This window comes from Pelodiscus sinensis, chromosome 1, assembly GCF_049634645.1.
Source record: "Pelodiscus sinensis isolate JC-2024 chromosome 1, ASM4963464v1, whole genome shotgun sequence".
Taxonomy (NCBI): Eukaryota; Metazoa; Chordata; order Testudines; family Trionychidae; genus Pelodiscus; species Pelodiscus sinensis.
Window position 1 is genome coordinate 22,437,684 of NC_134711.1, and position 24,460 is coordinate 22,462,143.

Consider the following 24,460-nt stretch of genomic DNA (forward strand, 5'->3'; position numbering starts at 1 on the left):
TGTCAACACTGAGTTTTTCTGGGATACTGGAGGTCTCCCAGAAAACCTCTACTGCATCCAGGGAAAGTGTCTGCTCCTCCACAATTCTTTGGAAGAGCAGACGTGCTTTTTCAGCATCCCTGTAAACCTCATTTTATGAAGAAGGGATGTTCCAAAAAAGTAGTGTAGATGGACCAAATGTCAGAAAAGCCTTCCGAAAAAAGAAGTGGAAGAAGCCACATAAATTGCTGTTTGCAATTTGCATGGCTTTTTCCAGAAGAGCAGTGTAGTGTAGACATAGCCTGAGATAAAAATCTGGCCTTTTAGAAACAGAAGATGAGAATACCAAAACTATCTGGCCTACACTAGCGCTATTAAGATAATGAAGTGCGCCTACTCTGTTTTACTCAGGGCCTTCAATGTTAATGGAATGGCTTGTATTAATCTTGTAGTCATGGTCTCAAACATTCTCTGAAATGAAGTATTTAATATTTCTTGATTTTTTTGATCAGAGGCAGACATTGATCCTGCAGAATCACCATCAGCAGAAAATCATCTGCAAGATTGATCCTTAAGTGATCACATTTGAGCTAGAATTTTATACTGCACAGGGAAACTTGTGAGAGTAGCGTCTCCTATTTCCTTCTGTACAAACTACCTTCTCAGCTTGTCTCCCTGATGATATCCTGTGAATGTCTTCCCATGAATTTAAGCTCAACATAGTTAAAACAGAGCTTCTAACCTTCCTTCCCTCTCTTCCCAGCTCTTCCTATTTATCTCCTCTCTCAATCCCTGTGGACACCACCGATTCTACCTCTCACTCAAGTCCATAAGAAGGGTGCCATCTTTGATTCAGATCCCCATCTACAGCCTCACACCTAGTCTACATCTAAAGTCTTTCAGATTTTTCACATCTCTTAAGATAGAGCATTTCCTATTCATCCACTCAGATCACTCTCATCCAGGCTCTCACCTCACATCTCAATTACTGCAATATCCTTCACTTTGGTCTAGATAAATGTAATCTTGCCACACTGATAATATCCATGCAAAATACTGCTGCAAAGATCATTTTCCTAGCCTTTCACTTTGAACATGTCACCCTTCTGTTTGCATCACTTCACTTGCTCCCTCTTTATAGCTTCAAACATGACATATATTCATTTTCAAGGCCCTTCTAGATTTACTCTTACCCTCCCTTATCTCTTACTCAGTAAAGGAAAGTTCACTTATGTTTCTATTTGGCCCCTGATGTCAGACTCCATTGCTCACATGCACAAAGTGCTTATTTTGAAATTTAGCTTTCTCCCCCACTAGCCCTCATGCTTGCGAGAAGCTCCCCACAACAAATTCATTATCTTCTTTCAAAATCTCCCTTGCTGTGATGCCTACAAAAACCTTAATTAGGCTGCTGGTGTGCTGAGACCATGGCCTATTATTCTGATCAATACTGTTGTACTGTTTCCTTGTACTTTCCCATCACTGCGTGTTTCCATCTGTTGTCTTTTCTTATAGTTAGAATCTAAGTGCTTTGTTTCAGGAACCAACTTTTGTTCTGTATGTCTACAATACCTAGCACAACAGAGTTCTAGTTTATCACTGGGACTCCTTGACACATGATAATCCAAGTATTAATGAGAAATTTTGTACCAATAATGCACGATGCCATGTGTGGCGCATGGGACATCAGTGAAACCCAATTTAGGCTGATAAATGGCATTCAGCTGGGGAGCATGATACACGATAGAACTATGACCACTCTGGAGGGAATGTGCTTCATCTGCTCAGAGCGATGTTCCTGCTCCTACTCCTCTGAGACAGAGAGAGAGTCTGGATCAAGAAGAACTTTTTGCCCTTCAAGTCTGAGTTGCTAACAACTGGGATTAGTTTAGTGGAGGAAAAACCCATGGGGTAGTTACAGCTCTGTAGGGCACTGCGAAAGTATGAAGAATAGTGCTTATACAGAATAGTCCTTATAAAGCTCACTAATAATACTTCTATTGCACATTTCTTGCCTTCTGCATACACTTTAGAAAATAAGCAGCCAATAGAACAGCAATCCAGAATCTGTCCTTATTCCTGATCAAAAGGCACAGAGAGTACTTGTCATGAAGGTATATGGAGGTTTCACAAAAAAGAAAAAAGATTTAAAGCCTGAGTATTTTCATTTTGTAAACATCTGTGTTGATATTAAAATTGTTTTTCATGTAACTGGCTCAACATTTTCCAAGAGCACAATTTTCTTATCAGAAAATGTTGATTTGATTAACTTGAAATATTTCACAGGAAATTACTGATCTAATTCATTTTTAATGAAAAAAATCAAAGTGCTTCTTTTTAACAAGTTTGAACTAGATTGTTTTGACTATATATCATTTTGACACATACGTTACACATCTATTACATTATATTGCGTGTAATAAAAATCAACATGAAAAGTCAAAATATAATATTTCAACCATATCGATATAAAATGTTTTGAAAAGGGCCTTTCAATATTTCCAAAATGAAAATTTTGGGGATTTAGCTTTGTGGGAAATTTTTCATTCTGATTTGGGATAAAAGGAAATTTTGAAATATCTGAATTTCCAGTGGAATGGAAATTCCAAAATTTGACCAAGCTCTAAGATTGGGTTTTGGTTTTAAGCCAGCGGAGAGAGTAGTTAATAAAGCAAAAAACCTTTAATTCTAGAAATTGGATTGTGGGGGAAGAGGCATAGGCTGCCTGAATTCTGTCCTGCAGTCATGGGAGGTCAGAAGAAAGACTAGAAGCTGACCCTGCTCTGTGTCTTATGTCCTTGGGTAAGAGGAAGGTGCAGTCCCAATGGACACTGCTGACCCAATGAATCTCATCTCACACACGTAAGTGCACATAAAGTAGAATCCACATTGGCAAATAACTCAAAGAAAAATTAAGGTTGTGGGTGCTCAGTGCTGCCTTATGCCGCTCATTAGTGAAATGAATCAAATAAGAGGTAAGATTCCTATGCCTGGAATCTACATTTTCAATCATGAAGTTCTTTGTTGGTAAAATAAGCCACTATGTATGAACAAAAACTATGTTGCTAGAAACACCAACACTCTGTAACTGTCTGTTCCAGCCAGACTGTGCACTTGCATCTTTCAGTGCTCTCGTTGTGGAGCGTTTTCCCAGTGGAGGTCATATTCAAAGGACCCCACCTGTGAGTGAGCCCTGCTCAAACCACCCCACGGGCCGCAAACAAACAGTTACAAGAGACACAGATCATTGGACAGTTTTATACCATCAGCCACAGAATGCTTTATTCCAAGCCTCATTATACTTTCAGTTACAAAACATGGCAAAAAACAACAGTTAACACACAAGATCTGCCATATTTCTAATTACCTCTATATTTGTACTAGCTTTCCATATTAAGGGATGTAGACCATTTCTCTCATTTTATTTTCTTGAATTATTGATATACCTAATGACAGCAATTTACATGTGTCTGGATTTACAGTGAAGTACCCTTTGCTTCCTTTTACAAACTCTCATTGTATTCTTCCCATGCTCCCACTGTTCGTGTAACAATCCAGCATACTGCTAGTTGCTGAGGTAGGTATATGTAGTCAGAAACTAGTTTACATCTTCAACCCAAACCGTTTTTTTTTTTTAAACTAAAAGCAGTATATTCAACGCAAGTTTCTCAAAAATATTTCCATTCTGGAATAAATTTTATAGTGACAGGCCGTGAAAACCGCCTCATCTTTTACCCCTACACAGTTCTTGCTGTTTTTCCCCCACCCCCCTTAAAATATATTCTGTGCAAAATGAAGTTCTGTGTAGGTCTGTACCATATTTTGGAAAAAAAACTTTATAAAATATACTTAATTCCTAAAAACAATCCCAACATCAGACAACATAGAGGAAGAAGAAACAAATCAGACATAGCCAAATTTATCACATGAAAAACTAAGTACAACATGTTCTTAAAGCTCCAGTAATACATTCCTTTCAAAACCAGAATGCACTTTGGTCATTATTAAACACTAGTACATAGGCAAATAAAATACAAAATGCTTGTTTGTGTTGCTTTACATATAAAAATTTTTATACCACACAAGTTTAAGACACATTATCCTCAACTGTTTAATGACTGAGGATTAGTAAGTATGGTGTCACATATGACAGATTTTTTAAACATATGTATACATATGTGTTACATAGCCTAATACATTTTCTACTCTTTTCCAATCCGAAGCAGATGATTTTTGGAATTCTGATCATAAATGTGTTCCCCTAAAAGTAAAATGCTTAAGGATACTCAAACATGATATTGGCCCTCCTAATAGTTTTGTATGTGGGATGCTATGTTTAAGCACAAATAATGAACTCTGAAGGGATGAATTCCTAGGTTTGCCATATTCAAAAACTCCCTAATATTCTAAGAAATTAATGAGTCACAATTAAACTAATCTAAACTGTTAACCCCAGAATAATTCTGTCTTCAAAATCACACTCCCTAAGTAGCATCAGGGCTTAGAATGGACACTTGGCAACTAAAATAAAAGCCCTGAAGAGGAGCTTCTTGATACTAACATTAGCAGCATTTTTTAACTACAATATCATGGCAAACTAGCTTTAGCTGACAGATTTTGCAAACTTTTATAGTTGCAAGAGGTGTAGGTATGTCCAGTCAAAAAAATGAGACTTACATTACATACAAACTTTTCTTTAAACAATTGTTCTTAAAGTTAAGTGTGGTATAAATGGCATATACTATAGGGTACTATGGAAGAATATTTGTTCTGTTTTTGAGTATATATAAGTTACCATCTTCTATTAACTTTTTCACTGATAAGTGAAGTCTAAATACTTCGCTTGCAAAAATAATATATTGTTCCATAGTCCACCATAATATATTCCCTTAACTATATATAAAGGTCCTAATTAAAAGTAACAATAAAAAGTGCACATATTGAGCATGCACAGTCAGATCTGTGCAAATAGCCCAGTGTTTCAAATAAATACAATAGTTAATTTTATCAAAATATCTTACAGTATATTAACCATTTACAATTATTGCTCTAATAAAAGTGTTATCAAAGAGCACTTGTTGACCTGCTTTGTAATACCTTATTAATATCCAAGGGTATTTAAACTGCAGCTTCATCAGTTTAGATCCTGAACTCATGACAAGAGAAAAATAGTAAGAAACCAGCTTGGTTCTAGTGTTAACATAAAATATTTCCAATACCTGTCATACTGTATTGTCAGTACTTTAAGTTATTTGTAAGTATCTCATTTATACTATAAAATCTACCAATATGTTTTATCAATGGAATATGAAATATAACAGCTTAGCACTGGTGTTAGTTTTCGCAATACAGTAATTTAGTGCAACCAGTTACCAGGATCTCAAGTAGCTGGATATCAGTTTTCTAAACCTTTCAATAACTGAGCATACCAATACTTGAAAATAAAATACAAATGTCAGCTAAAACATAAAAAACAGTGAGATGATAAAATAAATATAAAGATTGCACAAGACAATCAAATGTAAACACTTCAATTTTCTAAACTACATCCTTGAAGAGGCCAGAGCTTCTGAAGCACAGATTCAGTGATTGCTCGGAGGAAGTTTAGCCAATCAATGCATTTTATCAGAATCCTGTGCTATATCTTCTGTTTGTGTATTGTCATGATTTGATCTTCCAGAGCTGAAAAAGTGAAAGCAATGAACATTAAGTTTTGCATGAATTTTCAGTTAAACATCAAAGTTACACTACATCCCTTTGTTTACTTTAAAAAACATACTGTTGTGTCTAAAGCAGAGATGGGCAAGAAGCGGCTAGTGGTCCAGATCTCGACCACCAAGCCACAGGATCCAGTCCATGGCCACCTTACTAGCACCCGTACTATAGAGCAGCTCAAGCTGCTTTAAACAGTGGGCTGCTAAATGTCTGCACACTGGGGAGGGACGGGAGACTTTGTATGCCATCCCCGCCCCCCTAGCAAAACCCCTAAGCTTCCATTGGCCAGTTGCCAGCCTATAGGAGCTGAGAAATTTTGTTGGTGGCAGGAGCATCCTGCAAAGCCTCCTCCCTCACTCCCCCTTCCCCGTGCTGGAGCAGGGCCACAAGGAGCAGAAAGCCCAGCACACAGGTATGAAGCCTGTCCCAGGTTCCTGCAGGGCTCCTAGCTGGGAGCCACCTAGGTAAGCATCTTTCAGCCAGAGCCTGACTCTGGCACCCCATCCCGTTACCCCCCCCCCCAACTTCCTGCCCCAGGCCACCACCTCCTCCTGCCTCAGATCACCACCAAAAACCCTCTGTACCCCCTCTTCCCACCTCCAGATTGCAACTCCCTCCCAGATCCTACACCCTTCCCCCAGGCCAGAATCCTCTCCCGCACCCATACCCCTTCATGACTCTGCACCTCAAGCCCCTAACCAAGGTCACCACCCAAACTCTGCACTCTCTGTCCCCCGCCTTCTTTCGGGTCACAACTCCCTCCCAGACTCTGTACCTCTTCTTCCTACATTCCTCCCCCAGGCCAGAATCCTCTCCTGAAGTAATACCCTTCCTGGACCCTGCACCCCAAGCTCTTGCCCCAGATCATAACCCCCTCTTTCATCCAAATTCCCTCCCAGTCCTCTATCCCAAGCTCCCATCTGCAATCCCAGTCCCTGTGCCCCCTCCAAGGAAGTGCAGCCCTTGACCACTTACCAGAATCTTGGAGTGGCCCCCACTGAAAATTATTGCCCACCCCTGGGCTAAAGTGGAAATACTCATTGTGGCATTCCTTTACTTGTGAAAACACAATTTTGTAAATGGCAACCTGATACAGGTTGAACCTCTCTAGTCTGGCACCCTCAGGACCTGACCAGTGCCAGACCACAGTTGTTGCCAAACTAGAGAGGTTCAACAGGTATTACTGAAAGCTTTTTTAACTAATATTCTCCTATCTCCTGAATCTGGAAACTATAACAGCTCATGTACTTCATTTCTTAAATTATCATGGGATGATATAACATATATAAGGTGTATCTCTAAAAACTGGCACTCTCTGGTCGCCCTTGGACCAGTGAGCCCAGCAGCTTAAGGGCAAGAAGAACAGCTGGGACTGGGGAAAACAGGGTCAGCTGCAGGCAGTGCAGGGCCAGGGCGGAAGTCCCGCAGTATCCCCACGTGGAGTCTACTGACAATTCCCAGGAGCGCAAGGCCAGAGCCCTGGAGCATAGGGCTGGAACCAGTGACCACGGCACACCACAGCAGCACGAGGCTGGGACCAGAGTCCCTGGCCAGTCCATGTCAGCATGGGGCCAAAGCCCCACAGAAGCCCCTGTGAACACTGGGCTGGAGCCAGAGCCAGAGGCAGTGCATGGCCAGAATCTTCTGGCAGCCTTCAGAAACACAGGGCCAGAGCCCCCACAGCAGCCCCTTGGAGTGAGAGTATGAGGCTGGGCCATAGCTCCGCAGCAGGAGCCAGTGCCTGTGCCACTCAGGGACATGTCAGCAGCTGGCCAAGCAACACAGACAGTTGAGGGGGGAGGAGGGAGGCAGGGTGCCTGTTGGGGCAGCCTGCCGGCAGCATGGGCTTAGTGGCAGACATAAGATCGTAAGAATGGCAATTCTGGGCCAGACCAAAGGTCCACCTAGCATAGTATCCTTTCTTATAGTGGACAATGCTCACTTCCCCAGAGGGGGAGTAAACAGAACAGGCAATCATCATGTGATCCCTCTCCTGTCATCAGTGTCCACCCTCTGACAAACACAAGCTATGGACACCATTCTTAGCCATCCTGGCTACTAGCCATTGATGGACCTAACTCCCATGAATTTATCTAGTTATTTTTTGAACCCTGTTAAAGTGCTCGTCATCATAACATCCTCTGGCAAGGAGTTCCGCGAGTTGAATGTGCACTGCATGAAGCAAAACTTCCTTTTGTTTGTTTTAAACCTGCTTCCTATTTATTTCATTTGGTGACCCCTACTTCTTTATTCATGTTCCATACCAGTTATGATTTTATAGACCTCTATCATATCCCCCCTCCCATAGTCTCCTCATTTCTAAGTTGAAAAATCACAGTCTTTTTAATTTCTCTTCACATGGGACCTGCTCCAAACCCCTAATCATTTTTGTTGCCTTTTTCTGAACCTTTTCCAATACTAATATAGCTTTTTTGAGATCAGGTGACCACATCTGTATGCAGTATTCAAGATCTGGGTATTTTATATAGAGGCAATAAGATATTCACTATCCCTTTTTAAATGATTCATAACATTGTTTGCTTTTTTGACTGCTGAGGCACATTGAGTGGATATTTTCAGAGAACTATCCACGATGATTCTAAGATCTCTCGAGTAGTTTTAGCTAAATTAGTCCTCATCATATTGTATTTAATAGTCCCCATCAGGCTTCCCTGGTCTGGCAAATTCTCTTGTATGGGACCAGTCAGGTCCCAACTGTGCTGGACAAGGGAGGTCCAACCTGTAGTACGATAAAATGATCTTACATCATGTTGTGACATCGTGCATATTATGGGACAAAAATCACATTTTCTGTAGCATTCCAAGAACTGCAAACAAGCTAGCAGTAACAAATCAATGGCCAAGAGTCAGAGATAATTTCGTATATTTAAGATTAAATAAACTAACTAAGCCTGTACAGAATTATATCTGCTAAACAAAGGCCCAAAGTTGAAAGAAAAATTTGAAAAGTTTTCTAGCGGATAAAATGAAGATATCCTATTTCTCGTATGCTACATTTGATTTTTTTTTTTAAACAAACAATATTCAGAACTTTACTATGTATTTTAGTTGAGGTGACTATACATATACAATTATGACACTTTGTACATTCTGTGTCAATACATGGTACTGGAAGTGATTACCTTTAGATTAAATCCAAGCAAGTCACTGATAACACCAGAAACGGCAGACAGGATGACAACTTGGGTGATATTATAAAGCAGTGGGTTCATTGTAAGCCCATATAACCTGAAGGGGCTGTCCAATTCCTACCAAAAAATATATTTACATAATTAAAATGCAGCTATTTCCCAAAAGCAATTTTTCATATCGGGAAATATAGAACCAATACCCCCATGATCACATTAACAAGATTTGTGATACACAATTTTGAATGCCTTTGAGGTTGTAAAAGGGCTAGATACAGTATTGACAAATAAAGACAAAATATTTTCAGGGAAAAATTGCTTACAATTCTTATTACTGCACTGGAATAGCCAACCAACTGATTTAATTTACCATTCTGATGTTGACACAGTGTATGTGCTTGAGAAGGATCTTGAAGTTCCAGCTCTGGATCCAACAAATACTGGGAAAACTGAAGATTAGACTTCCAAAAGAAAAAGGCTGTTATGCAGTGAGAAGGGCAAGAATTTAAGGGCTGAGCAGAATAAAAGGGAAAGTAACAGAGCTCAGACATTTGAAGACTGGCTGCTGTACTGTAAAATAATCTCAAAGAGGATTTTTTAAAAAGCATGTTCTTTCTAATGCCTCCTCACTTCTGCTATAAAGCAAAAAGAAACCTACAAGCCTTTATAAGCATGAGTTCAACTATTCTGAGCCTAAGCAATAATACATAATATGTAGCTCTTTTATGCAAAGGGAATCACTCTAGGCGAAAACACTTATTTTCTTGGTCTGGAAAAACCAAATTCGAGAATCACTGAAAATTATATAGCAAAATGTATAGCAAATATTCATAATATTAAAGTGATTACTTTGTTCATTATTGAGCAGAGATTTTATGTGAAATGGTGTTATCTGACACTTTGCATAGTGTCAAAGCTATTAAAATATTTTAAATCATTTTATTATGTTTTTGTCTTTGACTCATAACCTTCTGTAACAAACAGTTGTTTATAATTGCTCTAAATAGCCATTGACAATTATAAAATCAGGCTACAAATGGCGACATCTTCATAATTCTTATGGCTCATTTGTTATTTATTACTTGTATTACAGTCGTTCCTAGAGGCTCAGGTAAGACTGTAGCCCTATTCTGGTAGGTGCTATACATATACATTGGAATGGGAGTAAAGAGTAAAAGCCCAGACGGGTTGCAAATCTAGAGATGAAAAGTGTGGGAGAAAGAAAAAATTACTGGTTCCCACTGTGCATAAATTGGGGGAAGGGGGGAAGAGAGTAGCAATCTTTATAGTTCAAAAGCTCATAAAAATAAAGTGATTTCTTTTTTGCATGCTCATATTTGTTTCTGATCACATTTTTTCCCACAAACTTGCTGAACTGCATAATAATAATACCTAAACAAAGTCAGATTAAAGGTTCATATATGATTGTATCTGAGGGAAATATCTAAGAGATCAGACCACATGGTCTTTTACCTGTTAATTGATATTCACCTGTTAAGTAATATTCTCTGAGAAGTCCTTTTCAGTTACTCTAGAACAGTGGTTCCCAAACTTTTCGGCATCATGCCCCCTTTTTGATTTTTGAGAAACCCTCGTGCCCTCCCTCCCACTCCAAAAAAATAGCAGCAAAACACTTGAGAAAAAAAAAGTTGCCCTTTTAAGAGCAGAGCAGGCATTGCTCTTTTAAGACAGCCATTTTGAAGTCTGTCTGGGATGCTCCATCCTCCCCTGGCCGAGCCAGCCTGAGCTATGCATGTTTCAGCGGATGCCCAAATCAAGAAAAACAGAAAATGCCAGACATTTCATATGGTATTTTCTGAAATTTTACCACCAGATGGACCAGGCTTTTTCTTGGGGGAGGTATTGACCGGGAGGGACAGGAGGAGAGGTTGGGTCACCTCACCCCCCCCCTAGAATTTCTTCATACCCCCACGGGAGAGGGGGGCATGCGCGCCAGTTTGGGAACCTATACTCTAGAAGATCTACCCACTTGCTTCTGGAGGAAGAAATATGCAAATTTATTTCTCCAGGTATTAGATCCTGGTCTTTCAGAGCCACCCAAACACCTGAAGCATGCCTCCAATGCTAGAAAACTCAGGCAAGGAACCTAGGAAAAACACAAAGTGGGAAGGATATTCCGCTCTGGCAGAGGGCCACTGTGTAAGAAAACCAATTATCAAATGAGACTAAATTAGTCTGTTCTCAGAGTGGCCTCCCCACAAGTCAGCTACAACTACTGGGGAAACAGCAAACTGTAAAATCAGAGAGAGAAGTCTGGAAAAAAACCTCAAAATAATTGGCAACCATTTAATAACCAATATTCTGAACTTTGTTAAATGGTAGAATCTAAATCCAAAGTTCAACCAGAAATACTCTGCACCCAAATAAGGTCCCTAAAGAGGCTTCCATAACAGCTTTGTAATGCTTGGTGAATGAATGGAGGTCCAGTTTGTGGATTTTAAGATGTCTTCATGAGATTCTATACTTGGCCCTGACAAAATTTGCCAAGTAGAGTAAACACAGATTTACGAAGGATGCATTTTTTAAAACTTAGTATTGCAGAATTATTTGGAAGTCATGTTGGCACATCTAAAGATTGTAGCTTTCGATAATTATGCTTACTACATAAAGGGCCAAAAGTATCAGACTTTTGGAACAGGCTCTTTTGATTGAAGGAGAACTTGAGCGCATGACCATGTTAGGAGAACTATTTTGTTCAAGTGAAATGATTTATGATTAAAGGAATTAAAAATGAACTTCCTGATTTGGATGCAGTGAAGCTTTTCCAAGTGGGTCACAGGAAACCTTCAATGAAAGAAAAAATTGCCAAATTAAAACTCCATTTAACTTCTAGATCTACGAGATTTGATTGCCTTGAGGAAATGTGAGACATAAAAATGAACTGCCAGTCAAATGCTAGTGCTGTACAGTAGTCAAATGATGAGCCACTAGTAAAGGTCTTTCTCCCTTTAGAAGAATTACTAGTGAAAATCCAGTGGAGGCCTGATGAGAATGGAAGATGATGCCCAACTATACTGGTAAGCCCAGAGTAGTTGATTTCTTTCTGGAAGGAAAGAAAATCTCTATTGCTCGAGGGGAAAAGACTGGAGTATCATCCAGACAACCTCAAAGTTGTTAAATGTACCACATTGGTTCTGATGAATTATTGGTCCCTGACGCTTAAGAATCTGAGAGAGGTGGGGAAGCCATAGCACCAAGACTCATTTGAAAGAAACAAAACCAAAGTATCTTGGAGTGCCACGAGAAAGACAAAATTATCTTCACTCTGGATTTTCCTGACTACTCAAGAGGAAGAGCAGGGAAATTAAAGCAATGAAGATGTAATTCAGAGAAGAAGCTGAATGAAAATGTGTCCATTCTCCACACATGAGGGACATTCTGGGTGGAATAATTCTGGGTGGAATATTGAGCAGGTTTGTTCGATGGAGATTTTTTAATAGAGGGGGTTAACAACCACTGGAACAAACTATCAAGGGAAGTGTTAGATTCTCCATCTCTTGTTTTCTTCATATCCTTCACCACAGCTCCCATTGGCTAGAAACAGTGAACAGCAACCATTGGCAGACAAAGAGGGGCCATGTCTGCAGATGGTCAATGTCAGCAAAATGTCTCATGGCCTGCCAGTGGATTACCCTGACTGTATCGGTTTAGACCTTAAGAAGAGCTCTGTGTAAGTTCAACAGCTTGTCTCTCTCACCAACAGAACTTGGCTCAATGAAAGGTATCGTTATCTCACCCACCTTATGTACCTGTTTAGAGCTGTGGACTTGAAATGAATGCCTGGAGCATGTGTTGGATTTAAGAGACTATATCAGATTGATGAATCAAGAATCAGATCCTCCAGGAATATCAGATCCTGAACTAAGAAAAACGAGCACCTCTTCCAGCTGATGATTCTCATTAGTTTGGAGAATGAAGAGGTAAATATAGAGGTAAATCTGGGCAGGTTTGAAAAAAATAGTTGGTCAGAAGAGCACCCAAGAAGTGAAAAATATGGACATTTCTCTTCCTTGGTGCAGCAGCCACCTTTACCAGCTGGGGAAAAAAAAACCCTTAGTAGCGGATAAGATAAAAGGAATGTCCACATACTAAGAGTTCCTGTTCATAACGAAAGTATTCTATCCAGTAGCTAACCAGGTGAATGAGCACATACAGAAAGATCCACTTGACACAATGTCCTGAGAGATTATCTTTTGGATAAGGAACACCCAAGGTTTCCATCCTGAATATGGATTTCTGGACAAGGAAATACAGTATGCACAGAAGATATCCAAACTGTGACAAAAATCCACCTGCTTAGATGATAAAAAGTATACTACAGACATCTGTGTTTTAGTTTGCCATCAGGATATGAACAATTAACCCAGTGCACAACAGGATACAATTTGTATCCTTGTTTTTTCCAGATTGGCTTTTAATAATCACCTCACAAGATCTGGGCTGACTGCCCTCGATCTCAGGACACATATTTTCACATCTTTATCATTCTCGCCAACCATCATTTCCTTCATTTTGGGGTGGCAAACTGTCATTGTCAGTATGCAGTGCTGTCCTTCGGCCTCATCATGGCACCTTAGGTCTGAAGGGATCCCCAATTATATGTTGCAGCGCTTGTCATCCTGGATCACTACGTGCATCTATGCTTTGGCTAAGATGCCAGCTCCATCTAACATGGCCCATTCCTCCAGGGCTAAGAGGCCTTTCTGGCACAAGTTCCACTTCAGGCCATTTGCAGGGCGATGGTCCTCTTTGCATATCTTCATGAATCATTATGCCATTACCCAGAGCTATCCGGCACTCGGCAACAAGTTGAGGTCTGACCCCTCCTTTGTACAAACTGCTGGTGAGTCACATATTGAAATGCACACAAGCAATCACTCGAAGACAAAAGAACGATTACTTACCTTTTCTACACCCTCCTGTCTCCCCCCTGTCGAAATGCTGTGGCAAGAAAGAACTGAAGTGGGAGTTGGAGCATCAGGGGTATAATATAACACCAGAAGGCATCACCACAGGGGGCTCCACAGCCAACCCAATGGGTACTGCTAGGGAAAATTTGTCGACGATCATGCATGCAGTGTGCGCACACATATATTGGAATGCACACAAGCAATCACACAAAGAAGAATTATATGGCATGATGTGATGTTGATGAAAACCTGACCTAATTATCTGCAAGACTCATTTGCCATTGGTCAATCTCAGCTAAGCTTCTGAACCACCTCATTCTCTTCCTAGGCAGTTATGGTTGGCCTAGGCTAGCATGGCCTCACTGTAATCTGATGATCTTCTTCTTCTGGCTCTTACATTGAAGATACTGAAATAGCCTTTACCTCTAGAGAAGGCTAGAGAAAGAAAGATGTGGAGAAATTGGAAAGGGTACAGAGAAGACGGACAAGAATGATTAAAGGTTTAGAGAACATGACCTATGAAGCCAGGCTTCATGAACTGGGCTTGTTTAGTTTGGAAAAAAGAAGATTAAGGGGGGACATGATAGCGGTTTTCAAATATCTAAAAGGGTGTCACAAGGAGGAAGGAGAAAATTTGTTCCTCTTGGTTTCTGAGGACAGGACAAGGAGTAATGGGCTTGAAGTGCAGCAGGGGAGGTTTAGATTGGACATTAGGAAAAAATTCCTAACTGTCAGAGTGGTCAAATATTGGAATAAATTGCCAAGGAAGGTGGTGGAATCTCCCTCTCTGGAGATATTTAAGAACAGGTTAGATAGACATCTGTCAGGGATGGTGTAGACGGAGCTTGGTCCTGCCTTGAGGGCGGGGGGCTGGACTCGATGACCTCTCGAGGTCCCTTCCAGTCCTATTATTCTATGATTCTATGATTCTAAGTGAAAGAGAAATCAGTAGCCTCTTTCCAAGCCAGACCTAGAAGAGCGGTTTTGGTTTTTTCCTTCTCCAGAGTGAGTAGTCTTAAAAAACCCTTTTTTAGACTTGAAGGATTTTATTGGTATGATAGAGATTACTTAGTTTAAAATAGAAAATACAGGTAAAATCATTTTTTTCTCACAAACAGGTAGAAATTCCTTAATCACACCTACTGTAATATGTTTAGTTCAGTGGTGTTCTTCGTTGTAGTGACTAGCACCCCACCAAACAGTTTCTTGAAACTGAATAGCATATGGATCTAGATTTGATATATGCATTCAAATACTGCCAGGTTGTGTTGTACAGTTACAGCTGTAGAGGCTCAAATCACTAGTGAGATGTCAAAAACAGTCTGCTATACCAGCATTTCTAAGATCTCACCAGAATAGAAAAAAAATGCATAACCCTTCCTCCAGAAACAAGTGGGAAGCGTTACTCCAGTAGCTGTCTCCATAATCACAGAGAACAAATCTATGAGATTTATGACTGAGGTGCATTCGAATACAAGGGCTTCTACAGAAGATTCTGGTGAATGACTTCCAAAAGCACAATCAGACATATGAACACCTCCAACCATTCAATCATAATCCATTGCTCATTTGACAAAAGGAAACTTAGTAAAACACTCCACAGGATGGTTTAGTCACATCTATTTTACACCTATATCATGAGTTCACTTGTAAAAATATGAGTAACTTTATGCACATGCTGTAGCCAGACAGGAACCGCCCCTCCCCGCTTGCAAAATCCATCTTGCTTGCCCCTCTCTTAGGTGCCTGGAGCATACAGGGCATAGAGAGAGCAGTAAAATCAGCATAGTCTTTGAAGCCTTGACAGGAGGCCCGGATATGCTGGCTGCTGTGACCCTGGATGGCTGTAAACAGAGATACGCCAATTGTTGACCTAGAGGCTGCAGAGGAGTGCCCTTGACTGAAACCCATATTGATACAAACACACACTGCCCTGACCATCGGCTGACACATGCATAGTCTCATTTATCAAAGTCTCATTTATAACGAGATCATTTAAATTTGACTGAATGAAATACTCCACAACGAGCACAGAAATGAACATGACTACAAAACTTTATCACTTTTCTCTCACTTATGCTTACATACTCAAGAATCTTGTCATACAAGTTGATTTTAATTTTAAACAGCAACTAACTAGCAACTGTGACAGTATATAGGGGAATTAACTTTACAGAGGAGTTTAATGTTACAGTAATTGACAGCTTATCACCCTATAAAGAGCAGAGATTAAAAAAAACCAAAGCAAGCCAGCAGACTCCTCTTTCTTTGATGCAATGTACTGCCTGTTCCAAAGGCTCCCCTCACTGTACTCTCTATGTGCTGTTGGTTACAAAGTGAAGCTTAGCAATGATTTTAATAATTTTCTTTTTGCAATCCACAGTGATGATAGAAGAAAAACAGATGGAAACACATGAGAGAGAGCATCATGATGACAACACAGACTATTAGGAAAAGTGGGTTTAAAGAGGAAACATATGCATTGCATCTTACAAAAATACCAGGAAGTTGACTTAAGACGATTTCCTTGATCTTGTATAATATTGCAGTACTCCATTTTCATCCTTACCTTCAGGAGTTTAGTTGCAAGTTTTAAAACATTGTTTACTAGTGTCAGTTCCTCCTTCTTATTAGGCTTCTTCTCCATTTTCAAATATAGATTTATCTATTCAAATAAAATATTGATATAATACCTCAACTGGGTTAGCAAGAATCCATTTAAAAACCATTAGCAAGATAAGATGTCAGTAATAATATGATAAACACATAACTTTACTGTGGAAATCCACAGAGTTTTTTTAAGGACACTGTACACCAAAGAATATTTTATAATGTTGAAACAAAAAATTGTGACACTCTTATTAAGATAATAATGGACTGTAATTTGACATATACACAATTTTGATTGGAAAGAAACAACAATAAAAGTTGCTTAAAGGACACTACCAGGCTCTAGAGTTTTAATACTCTGACAAAAGTCTCCAGGTGATTATCAAATATTGCAATGAATCAAACTCCTTATTAAAGGAGAAAAACAGAACACTGACAAGTTCAGTGATCTTGTAAGACCTTTCTGGTGACATCATTGTCCTGACAGTATAGCTAAAAGTTATAATTTAACTTCCTGTCCCAGGCCTTCCAGAAATTCTGGAACAAAAAGACAAAACATAGCAAACATCACTTAATAATTAAGTAATAAAAGCAAATGAAAAGAAAAAATTATACTTGGTAGCTTTTTATACTTAAAAAAAAACCCACCTTCAACATAGAATAAAATGAGCAATTTAAACAGATTCCAGACAGAAAAATTCACAGATGCCAAGTAGCAGAGAAAAAAAAAAAAAAGAACCCAAAGAATCTAAACTGGCGTTAGTGTAAGATGAGGGTCAAACATGAGGAATGACCCAATATTGGCTACTAGCATTTATACAAAGAAAAATGCATTCCTTTTCAATGTTATTGATTTTACTTCTGAAAAATCTGCCATTTGTTCAGAACACAAAAATAAAGCAAAAAAAAAAAAAAAAAAGAAGAGAACTTATCAGTTACAATGATGTCAAACTTCTTACTTATAGCCAGCCCACTTAAAAGTGCGTTCTGGCTTTAGATGTAAGACTGATTCAAACAATATTCCCTATTCTTAAAGTGGGAATAGTTTCTAAACCAAAACCATCTCTAAAACAGAAATAAAGTGAGCTTACTATATTTAGCATTCTAAATTGTATTCAGAAAGGAATAAGCAAAGGACTCTGTAGGAGTACAAAGATCCTTTGGCAATAACCAACGTCATGGCTAGTTCACTAAAATTAAGAAGAGCCGATTCCCAAGCTTTTCAATGACAGACTGTGGAACTCTCAGAGGGTATGTCTACACTACCCTCCTAGTTCGAACTAGGAGGGTAATGTAGGCATACCGCACTTGCAAACGAAGCCCGGGATTTGAATTTCCTGGGTTTCATTTGCATAAGCGGGGCGCCGCCATTTTTAAAACCCCGCTGGTTCGAACCCCGTGCAGCGCGGCTACACGGGGCACGAACTAGGTAGTTCGAACTAGGCTTCCTAGTTCGAACTACCGTTACTCCTCGTGAAATGAGGAGTAACGGTAGTTCGAACTAGGAAGCCTAGTTCGAACTACCTAGTTCGTGCCCCGTGTAGCCGCGCTGCACGGGGTTCGAACCAGCGGGGTTTTAAAAATGGCGGCGCCCCGCTTATGCAAATTAAGCCCGGGAAATTCAAATCCCGGGCTTCGTTTGCAAGTGCGGTATGCCTACATTACCCCCCGCTAGTTCGAACTAGCGGGGTAGTGTAGACATACCCAGAGGGACATTTTATACAACCAGGTACTAGACAATGTGTGAAAATACTTTTTGATTTTGAATTTGTGAATTATGAGAGAACTAGAAGATTTACCCATGTAAATGAAGATCATCAGTTAATCGTGTAACTGACTACATGGTGACATCAAAAGCCACCTTCCCCCAGCAGCACAGGGGGACAGGACAGGTGGGAGATGACATAGCTGGCTTTCACAGAACCAACTGCCCTTTCCCCTCCCACCCTCTCCCCACAGCTGCCTCTGACAGACAGGCAGCAGTGCGAGGGTTCAGAGGGGCAGGCAAGAGCCAGTACATGCAGGAAGCAGTTCTCAAGCTGGCTCCTCATATGTATGGGCTCCCATGGAGCCCCCTGCCCTGCTGCATCTTTATCAGAGGCAGTGATGGGGGAAGGGTCAGGCAGAAGCCAGTGTTCACGTGGAGCTGGCTGAAAAGATGGCTCCCCTAAGCTTTGGATCCTGCCTGCCCCTCCCTGCGTGTAAATGTGTAACTGCTATAATTTCCAGTGGTTATACATTTCCACAAATAAATGATAGTTAACATCCCTAGTACTGAAGAGGTTCAAAACTTCTGACCACAGGCCTGGACTCTGATGACTTATATGTGCTCCTTAACCCTTACAGCAACTCTCAATGAAGTTGTTTTGAAGGGTAAACTGATTTCAGCCAGTCTTGAAAACTATGAAGAGTGATGAATATACATAAAGTATTGTGCCTTAAAACTAAGTCATGATCTTCTTGTACAAGGGTTGCTTTACAATTGGGTAATGATTCAAATTGTCATTTCAAATCTGGGTTGCTATGAAATAGAATCCAGAAGGCCATCTATGAATTTTATTTTGTCTTTATGGGAGTCAGATTTCCCTTGTTTATTGCAAGTCCCAAATTGGTAAAGAGATAAACAGTCTTCCAAATGCTAACTGAAATTTGCTGAGAAGAGGTATCTTGAGTTAGCCAATCATCAATATAAGGATAAATTTGAATGTTCTGCTTTCTGAGGACTGGTCTACAGTACAGTTAGGTGGATCGAATCATGGAACAGACCATCCAAATATCCCAAGATAACCTGCTTCAATACAGAGATAAAATCCCCTTCAACCACACACCTTTAGTTGTCACTTACCATACCGCACTAGAACCCAAACAGAGAAACAAACAATTACAATCCACATTCTGAAAGAAATCTTTCCTGAACTTCCTCTTTTGACCTTCAAACAACCCCCAACCTCTGCAGGCTCCCCACAGATGAGGGCAAACAACTCAAAGCAGCATCAGACCCTCCCAGAGCAACAGATGCAAAACCAGTTAATTTCTTTTTACATTTATGATGATCAATACCTCCACCCCACAATACACCTTTCAAGATCCTTAGGTTCTATACATGTGTATCATAATATATGGTGTACTTCATCCAGTTCACTAAATGCCCCAATAAAAACTGTGTGTATGAAACTAATCACTGTATTCTCAAATTAAGTCACACAGAAAAATGACAGAAGACAAAAACACTATCACCCATGGGTGAACATTTTCCACACAGCAGTCACTCCATAGCTGACCTCTCTGCCCTGATGCTCGAAGGAAACCTCCGCAAAATGAGCATGGGAGCTTAAATTCATAACTTTGCTAGATATTAAAAATAATGAACTTTACAGGCAGATTGTTGTAATGAGACATAAATCTGATATATAACCCACTTAAATCCTATCCTCAGCATTTTTCCCCTTTCCCTATGACTTCACCTTGAATAGTTCCTTGAAATGTGTTCACTATACATGATAAACAATCTGTTCTACCTTGTATTTAACTCTGACATTGAGTACATTTCCCATATTTAAGACTGAAAACTTACTTATCCCACCAACAGAAGTTGATCAAAAATAAAATATATTACTTCACCCACGTGGTACCACATTTAAAAATATCTTTTTCTTATGGGAGGCCATTCTACTAGGGCAGGGGTTGGCAGCTTTTGGCACATGGCCTTCCAGGGTAATCTACTAGCAGGCTGCAAGATGGTTTGTTTACACTGAGGGCATATCAACACTTCTAGGAAGACCGACACTCTGAAGGTTAATCTTCTGGCATTCAATTTAGTGGGTCTGGTAAGGACTCACTAAGTCAAATGCTGAGGGTGCCCCTATTAACCCCAGAATTGCTTTCAGCTACAAAGAGTAAGGGAAGTCGGCCATAGAGTTTCTCCAGTCGACCTTCCACTGTGGGGCCACCAGAGAAAAATCAGTGCGAGATACGTAGACTCAAGCTATACAATTCATGTAGCTGGAGTGGGGTATTTTTCATTGATTTTCTCCACCAGTGCAGACCTGGCCTGAGTATCTGCAGGCACATCACTGTGCCTGAGCAGTGGGAGTTGCAGGAAGTGGCAGCCAGCAAGACCTGAGGGGGACCATGCTTGCAGACACTCAACATAAACAAACTGTCTCATGCTCTGCCAATGGATTATCCTGACAGGCCGTGTGCCAAAGGTTGCTGACCCTCGTGCAAAGGCAACAACAGTTTTTACAGTAGCTTTTGCAGATCTTACTAAAAGATTTGTGAGGTGGCTATGTAAAGCTTAGAGCACTTTTTACTGAACATTAGTCTAGATTTGGTAGTAGATAAAAATGTGGGAATTGAAAATCATGTTAAATGTGTCTAATACCAGGATTTCATTGAATTTGGTGCTGTTTAAAGTCTATGGCCAATGGACTCTCAGAATGAAGACATGTGGAAAGTGAAATGTGTACATCTATGTACATTCTCACCTGCTCAGTAAGTAATATTGAGGTATTGCTGTATTTTTTACTTGTTTCAGATCCAAGTGTAACAAATCTTAGGAGAAAGAGAGTTAATGAAATGCACCAAATCACTAGTTCCCAATTGTAGTGACAATCAAGGAAGATCTCATGCACATGAAGCAACTGAAAGTAAAGAAAAAAAGCAAAATTAAGCGTTATTGAACTTCAAAGTAAGTTAAAGCTACAGTAAGTTCAAAGATTTATTTTCTTGTAAAAAGTGTGGCCCTGTTTTTTACTTTTACTTGACTTTTTATATTTCAGAATCAACATTCTATTAGCAAAGACAGGTTTTCATATAAAGGCTTAAGAGGAAGTTAGGAAGCTTTGTTCTCTTTTGCATATAAGTGAAGGGAAAAACAAAACAAAACAAACAGCAACCCAGAAGAAAGAGGTTTGAACTCAAAGTTATTGCAATGGCTTCAAAACAGCAATATACTTAAATTGGATTAAATAGAAAGTGTAATCAAAATACGGTTGCTAAACTTAAAATTATAATTATATTAAAATATTTATGATTAACGCTAATATTTTGGCATGGCGCTTATAGCATTCTTGATAATCATGCACCTAAATAAAAGCTGGACAAGCCTGTCCTATGGGGCTGAATCCAACTCCACAGGTGCCAGAGACAAGAGGGGTGGAGAGCCCACAGAATCCCTGTCCTCTTTCCCACACACCCCTTTTAAAAACTAGCCTGCAAGGAGAATGTGCATTGGCCTGATCCAACTGTTCAGCTGCCAGGTCCCACTATATGTCATCCCATGTGCTGGTAACTGGGCTCTCACCTATTAGTGGCCAAAACCACAGTAGTACCTCTCGCTAGGTCAGGGATGAGCAATACAAAAATGGAAGCCTGCAGGACTAGTCCCTGAAGGGCCAGGGCTGCTATGGAGGTGGGGGGCCACCAAGACTAACTCTGAGGACCGGATCTGACCCATGGGGTGGAATTTGCCCACCTCTGCTCTAGGTGCTATGGACCATATGAATCCAGGAAAAGGGACAGTGCATCAACCCGGCAGCCTCAGGTACACCAGCAGGGAGAATAAGTTAAGGAGCAGGCAAAGAATAGCAAGGCCTCCAAGAAAGCCAGACAGACTACCACAAATGACCTTTCCATAATTTATCGTTTTTTCCTTGCACCTCTGCCATGAAATTTTCTGTAAGTTTCTACACCAAAATTGTAGCCTTAGTTACACTATATACCAGGAAAAGGCAGTGAAATTATATTCCACTAGAGGGCAGGCTAATACTAAACAATGAAATTTTTCCTTCTTTTTAAGCTCTCACCAACACAAGCCAGACTTATTAAAAATATTACCACATCTTGTGTGTCTAATGTCCTGGGACCAACATGGCATTTCCTATTTTTTACAGAAACCAGGATGGAAATGTATGAGAACAGAAGAAAATGAATAAGAGATAGTATACAAACACTTGGAATGCAAATAATGTAGATATTATTAGTTTTGGCCACTAATAGGTGAGAGCCCAGTTACCATATGATACTTCTAAAATCACCAATTACCCCCTCCGGATTAATCTAGGCATGTAATGGTATAGTTGATTAGCCAATAAGCAAAAGCTCATAGGTTAATGCTATAGACTACACGCATTCCCTCCCCCCCAGTAAATTTTTAGCAGGCTGGCCAGCAGCACGGCTCAGTCGTGATTTGAAGTAGGTCCAGGATCTACACCTCTGTGGCTCTGCATTTAAAGTGTATTAGGAGCCATGTGGGGAGGCAGCCTGGCCTAGTTCCGGCTCACACCGAGTCTGTGAGATCAGAAACACAACCCCGGACAGAGGCTGCTGTCACCCCATGCTGCCACTGCTGTATCAGAGGCAACAGTGTGGGGCGACAGGCAGCCAGCAGCCAGTCTATGAGGGGAGCTTGGCAGTCAGTCTATGCGGGAGTGGGGCTGGATTGCACTGGCTGACAGCCCCACCCCCAGGGACTATAGAGTAACTGAGAAGAATTCATGAAGTTAATCGACTATTCAATTAATCAATATTTAACATCCCTAAATTAATGTCATTACACAAGTGCCTGCAAAAGCAGGTTTTTAATAAGTGGTGTCCTGAAAATCACTAAGCTCCAATATTCATGAGGAACATGAATGAAAAGAACTGTAATATGTGAAAATAATGTCATAAGTTAATTTACTTTTAATTTATACTCTAGGTAGAATACACTTTAGCTATACATTGGTGGTTAAAAAGTTAAATTTCTAAAATGGATAAACTGAATAATAGATTATAGAAACTATAATCTTGTGAAAAGACACTAACCATGTATGTTTGTTTCACTGTATATCTACCACTCTGGAAGACTTACTTATAAAGTGAAACATTTTAAAAATATTCAAAAGTCTTGGCTGTGTCTACATAAATGAGGTATCCTCACCTGAGCACAGCAGGTAAATACAACTGAGATTGTCAATAAGAAGGCAGATGAAACGATTACATCGACTGACCGTTGAGGACCTCGACGCTGAAAATAAAGGAAATATTGAGTGAAAGTCATTGATCAAGAAAACTTGGTAGATCTAGTCAGGTTCACACTAGGGATGTAGTAATGTAGTCGACTAACTGTATAAACTGACACACAAAAGCTTATAGGTTTATGCTACAGACTATATGCATTTCCCTCTCCTTCCTCCAACCAGTAAATTTTTTTAGCAGGCTGGCCAACAGCCCAGCTCAGCTCTGGCTCACGCCGGGTACGGGACCTACCCCTGCTGTGACTCTTCATTTCAAGTGTATTGGGAGTCAGGTGGGCAGGCAGCCAGCCCAGCTCAGTTTCAGTTCATGCCAGGTCCAGGAGCTTAGACCCCGTTCCCCCGCAGATGGAGGCTGCTGCTACCCCACACTGCTGTGTCTTTATCAGAGGCAACAGCACAGGGCAACAAGCAGCTGGTTCGCAATTTAACTGGCTACTCTCACGGACTAACTGCCGCCTGGAACCCTGCGCTGCTGCTGGCCCCGCGCCCAGGGACTACAGAATAGTCAACTGACCGATAAGAATTCATAAGGTTACTCGACATTTCAATTAACTGATATTTAACATCTCTAGTTCACACCCCCAGCAAAGGCTGATTGTGGCTGACAGTAGCATAATCTAGAACTTTAAAAACAAAATGTTTTATTTTAATTTTACAGTGTAATTACACATCAATATTCCCTGAGACTGCATCACCAATGAAGATAAAAGTGGAAGTAGGTGGCTCAGGGAAATTGTAAACAGACTATGAAACTGTTTTGGTTCAGTTCCTCAGTGATCAAAAGTTGTTTCTATGGCAATTGTCTTCCCTAACTGTCCTATAAATGGAAAATATATTCTGTCTAAGACCACAGCAATGAACTAAACTTGGGTTGTTGACAGGAGAGCTGGGATACAGACCACGGTAACCAAGATGCCTCCTACATGCATCAGTGCAAAAAGCTTGTAATACATTTTTCTATCCAGCAGAGGATTCTCAATTCTTAAGGCGGGGGGGGGGGGGGGGGGGGAAGAGGACACATTATCAACATACATTCATTTTAACTTCCCATCTTCGT

The 24,460-nt window shown here is 40.3% G+C and overlaps 1 protein-coding gene across 5 annotated transcripts in view; it reads right to left on the bottom strand.

The window, feature by feature from the left end:
* Window positions 1–3,388: 3,388 nt before the first annotated feature.
* Window positions 3,389–24,460, bottom strand: part of PHTF2 (putative homeodomain transcription factor 2) — a 133,111-nt gene continuing 112,039 nt past the window's right edge. For all 5 annotated transcript variants that reach the window (XM_006117154.4, XM_075926646.1, XM_075926619.1 and 2 more), the window contains 5 exons: window positions 23,307–23,393; window positions 20,872–21,027; window positions 16,344–16,439; window positions 8,838–8,963; window positions 3,389–5,661 (listed from right to left, as the gene is read on the bottom strand). In XM_006117154.4, coding sequence (XP_006117216.2) covers window positions 5,641–5,661; window positions 8,838–8,963; window positions 16,344–16,439; window positions 20,872–21,027; window positions 23,307–23,393 — 486 coding nt within the window. In that variant the 3' untranslated portion in view covers window positions 3,389–5,640. The remainder of the gene's footprint in view (window positions 5,662–8,837; window positions 8,964–16,343; window positions 16,440–20,871; window positions 21,028–23,306; window positions 23,394–24,460) is intronic.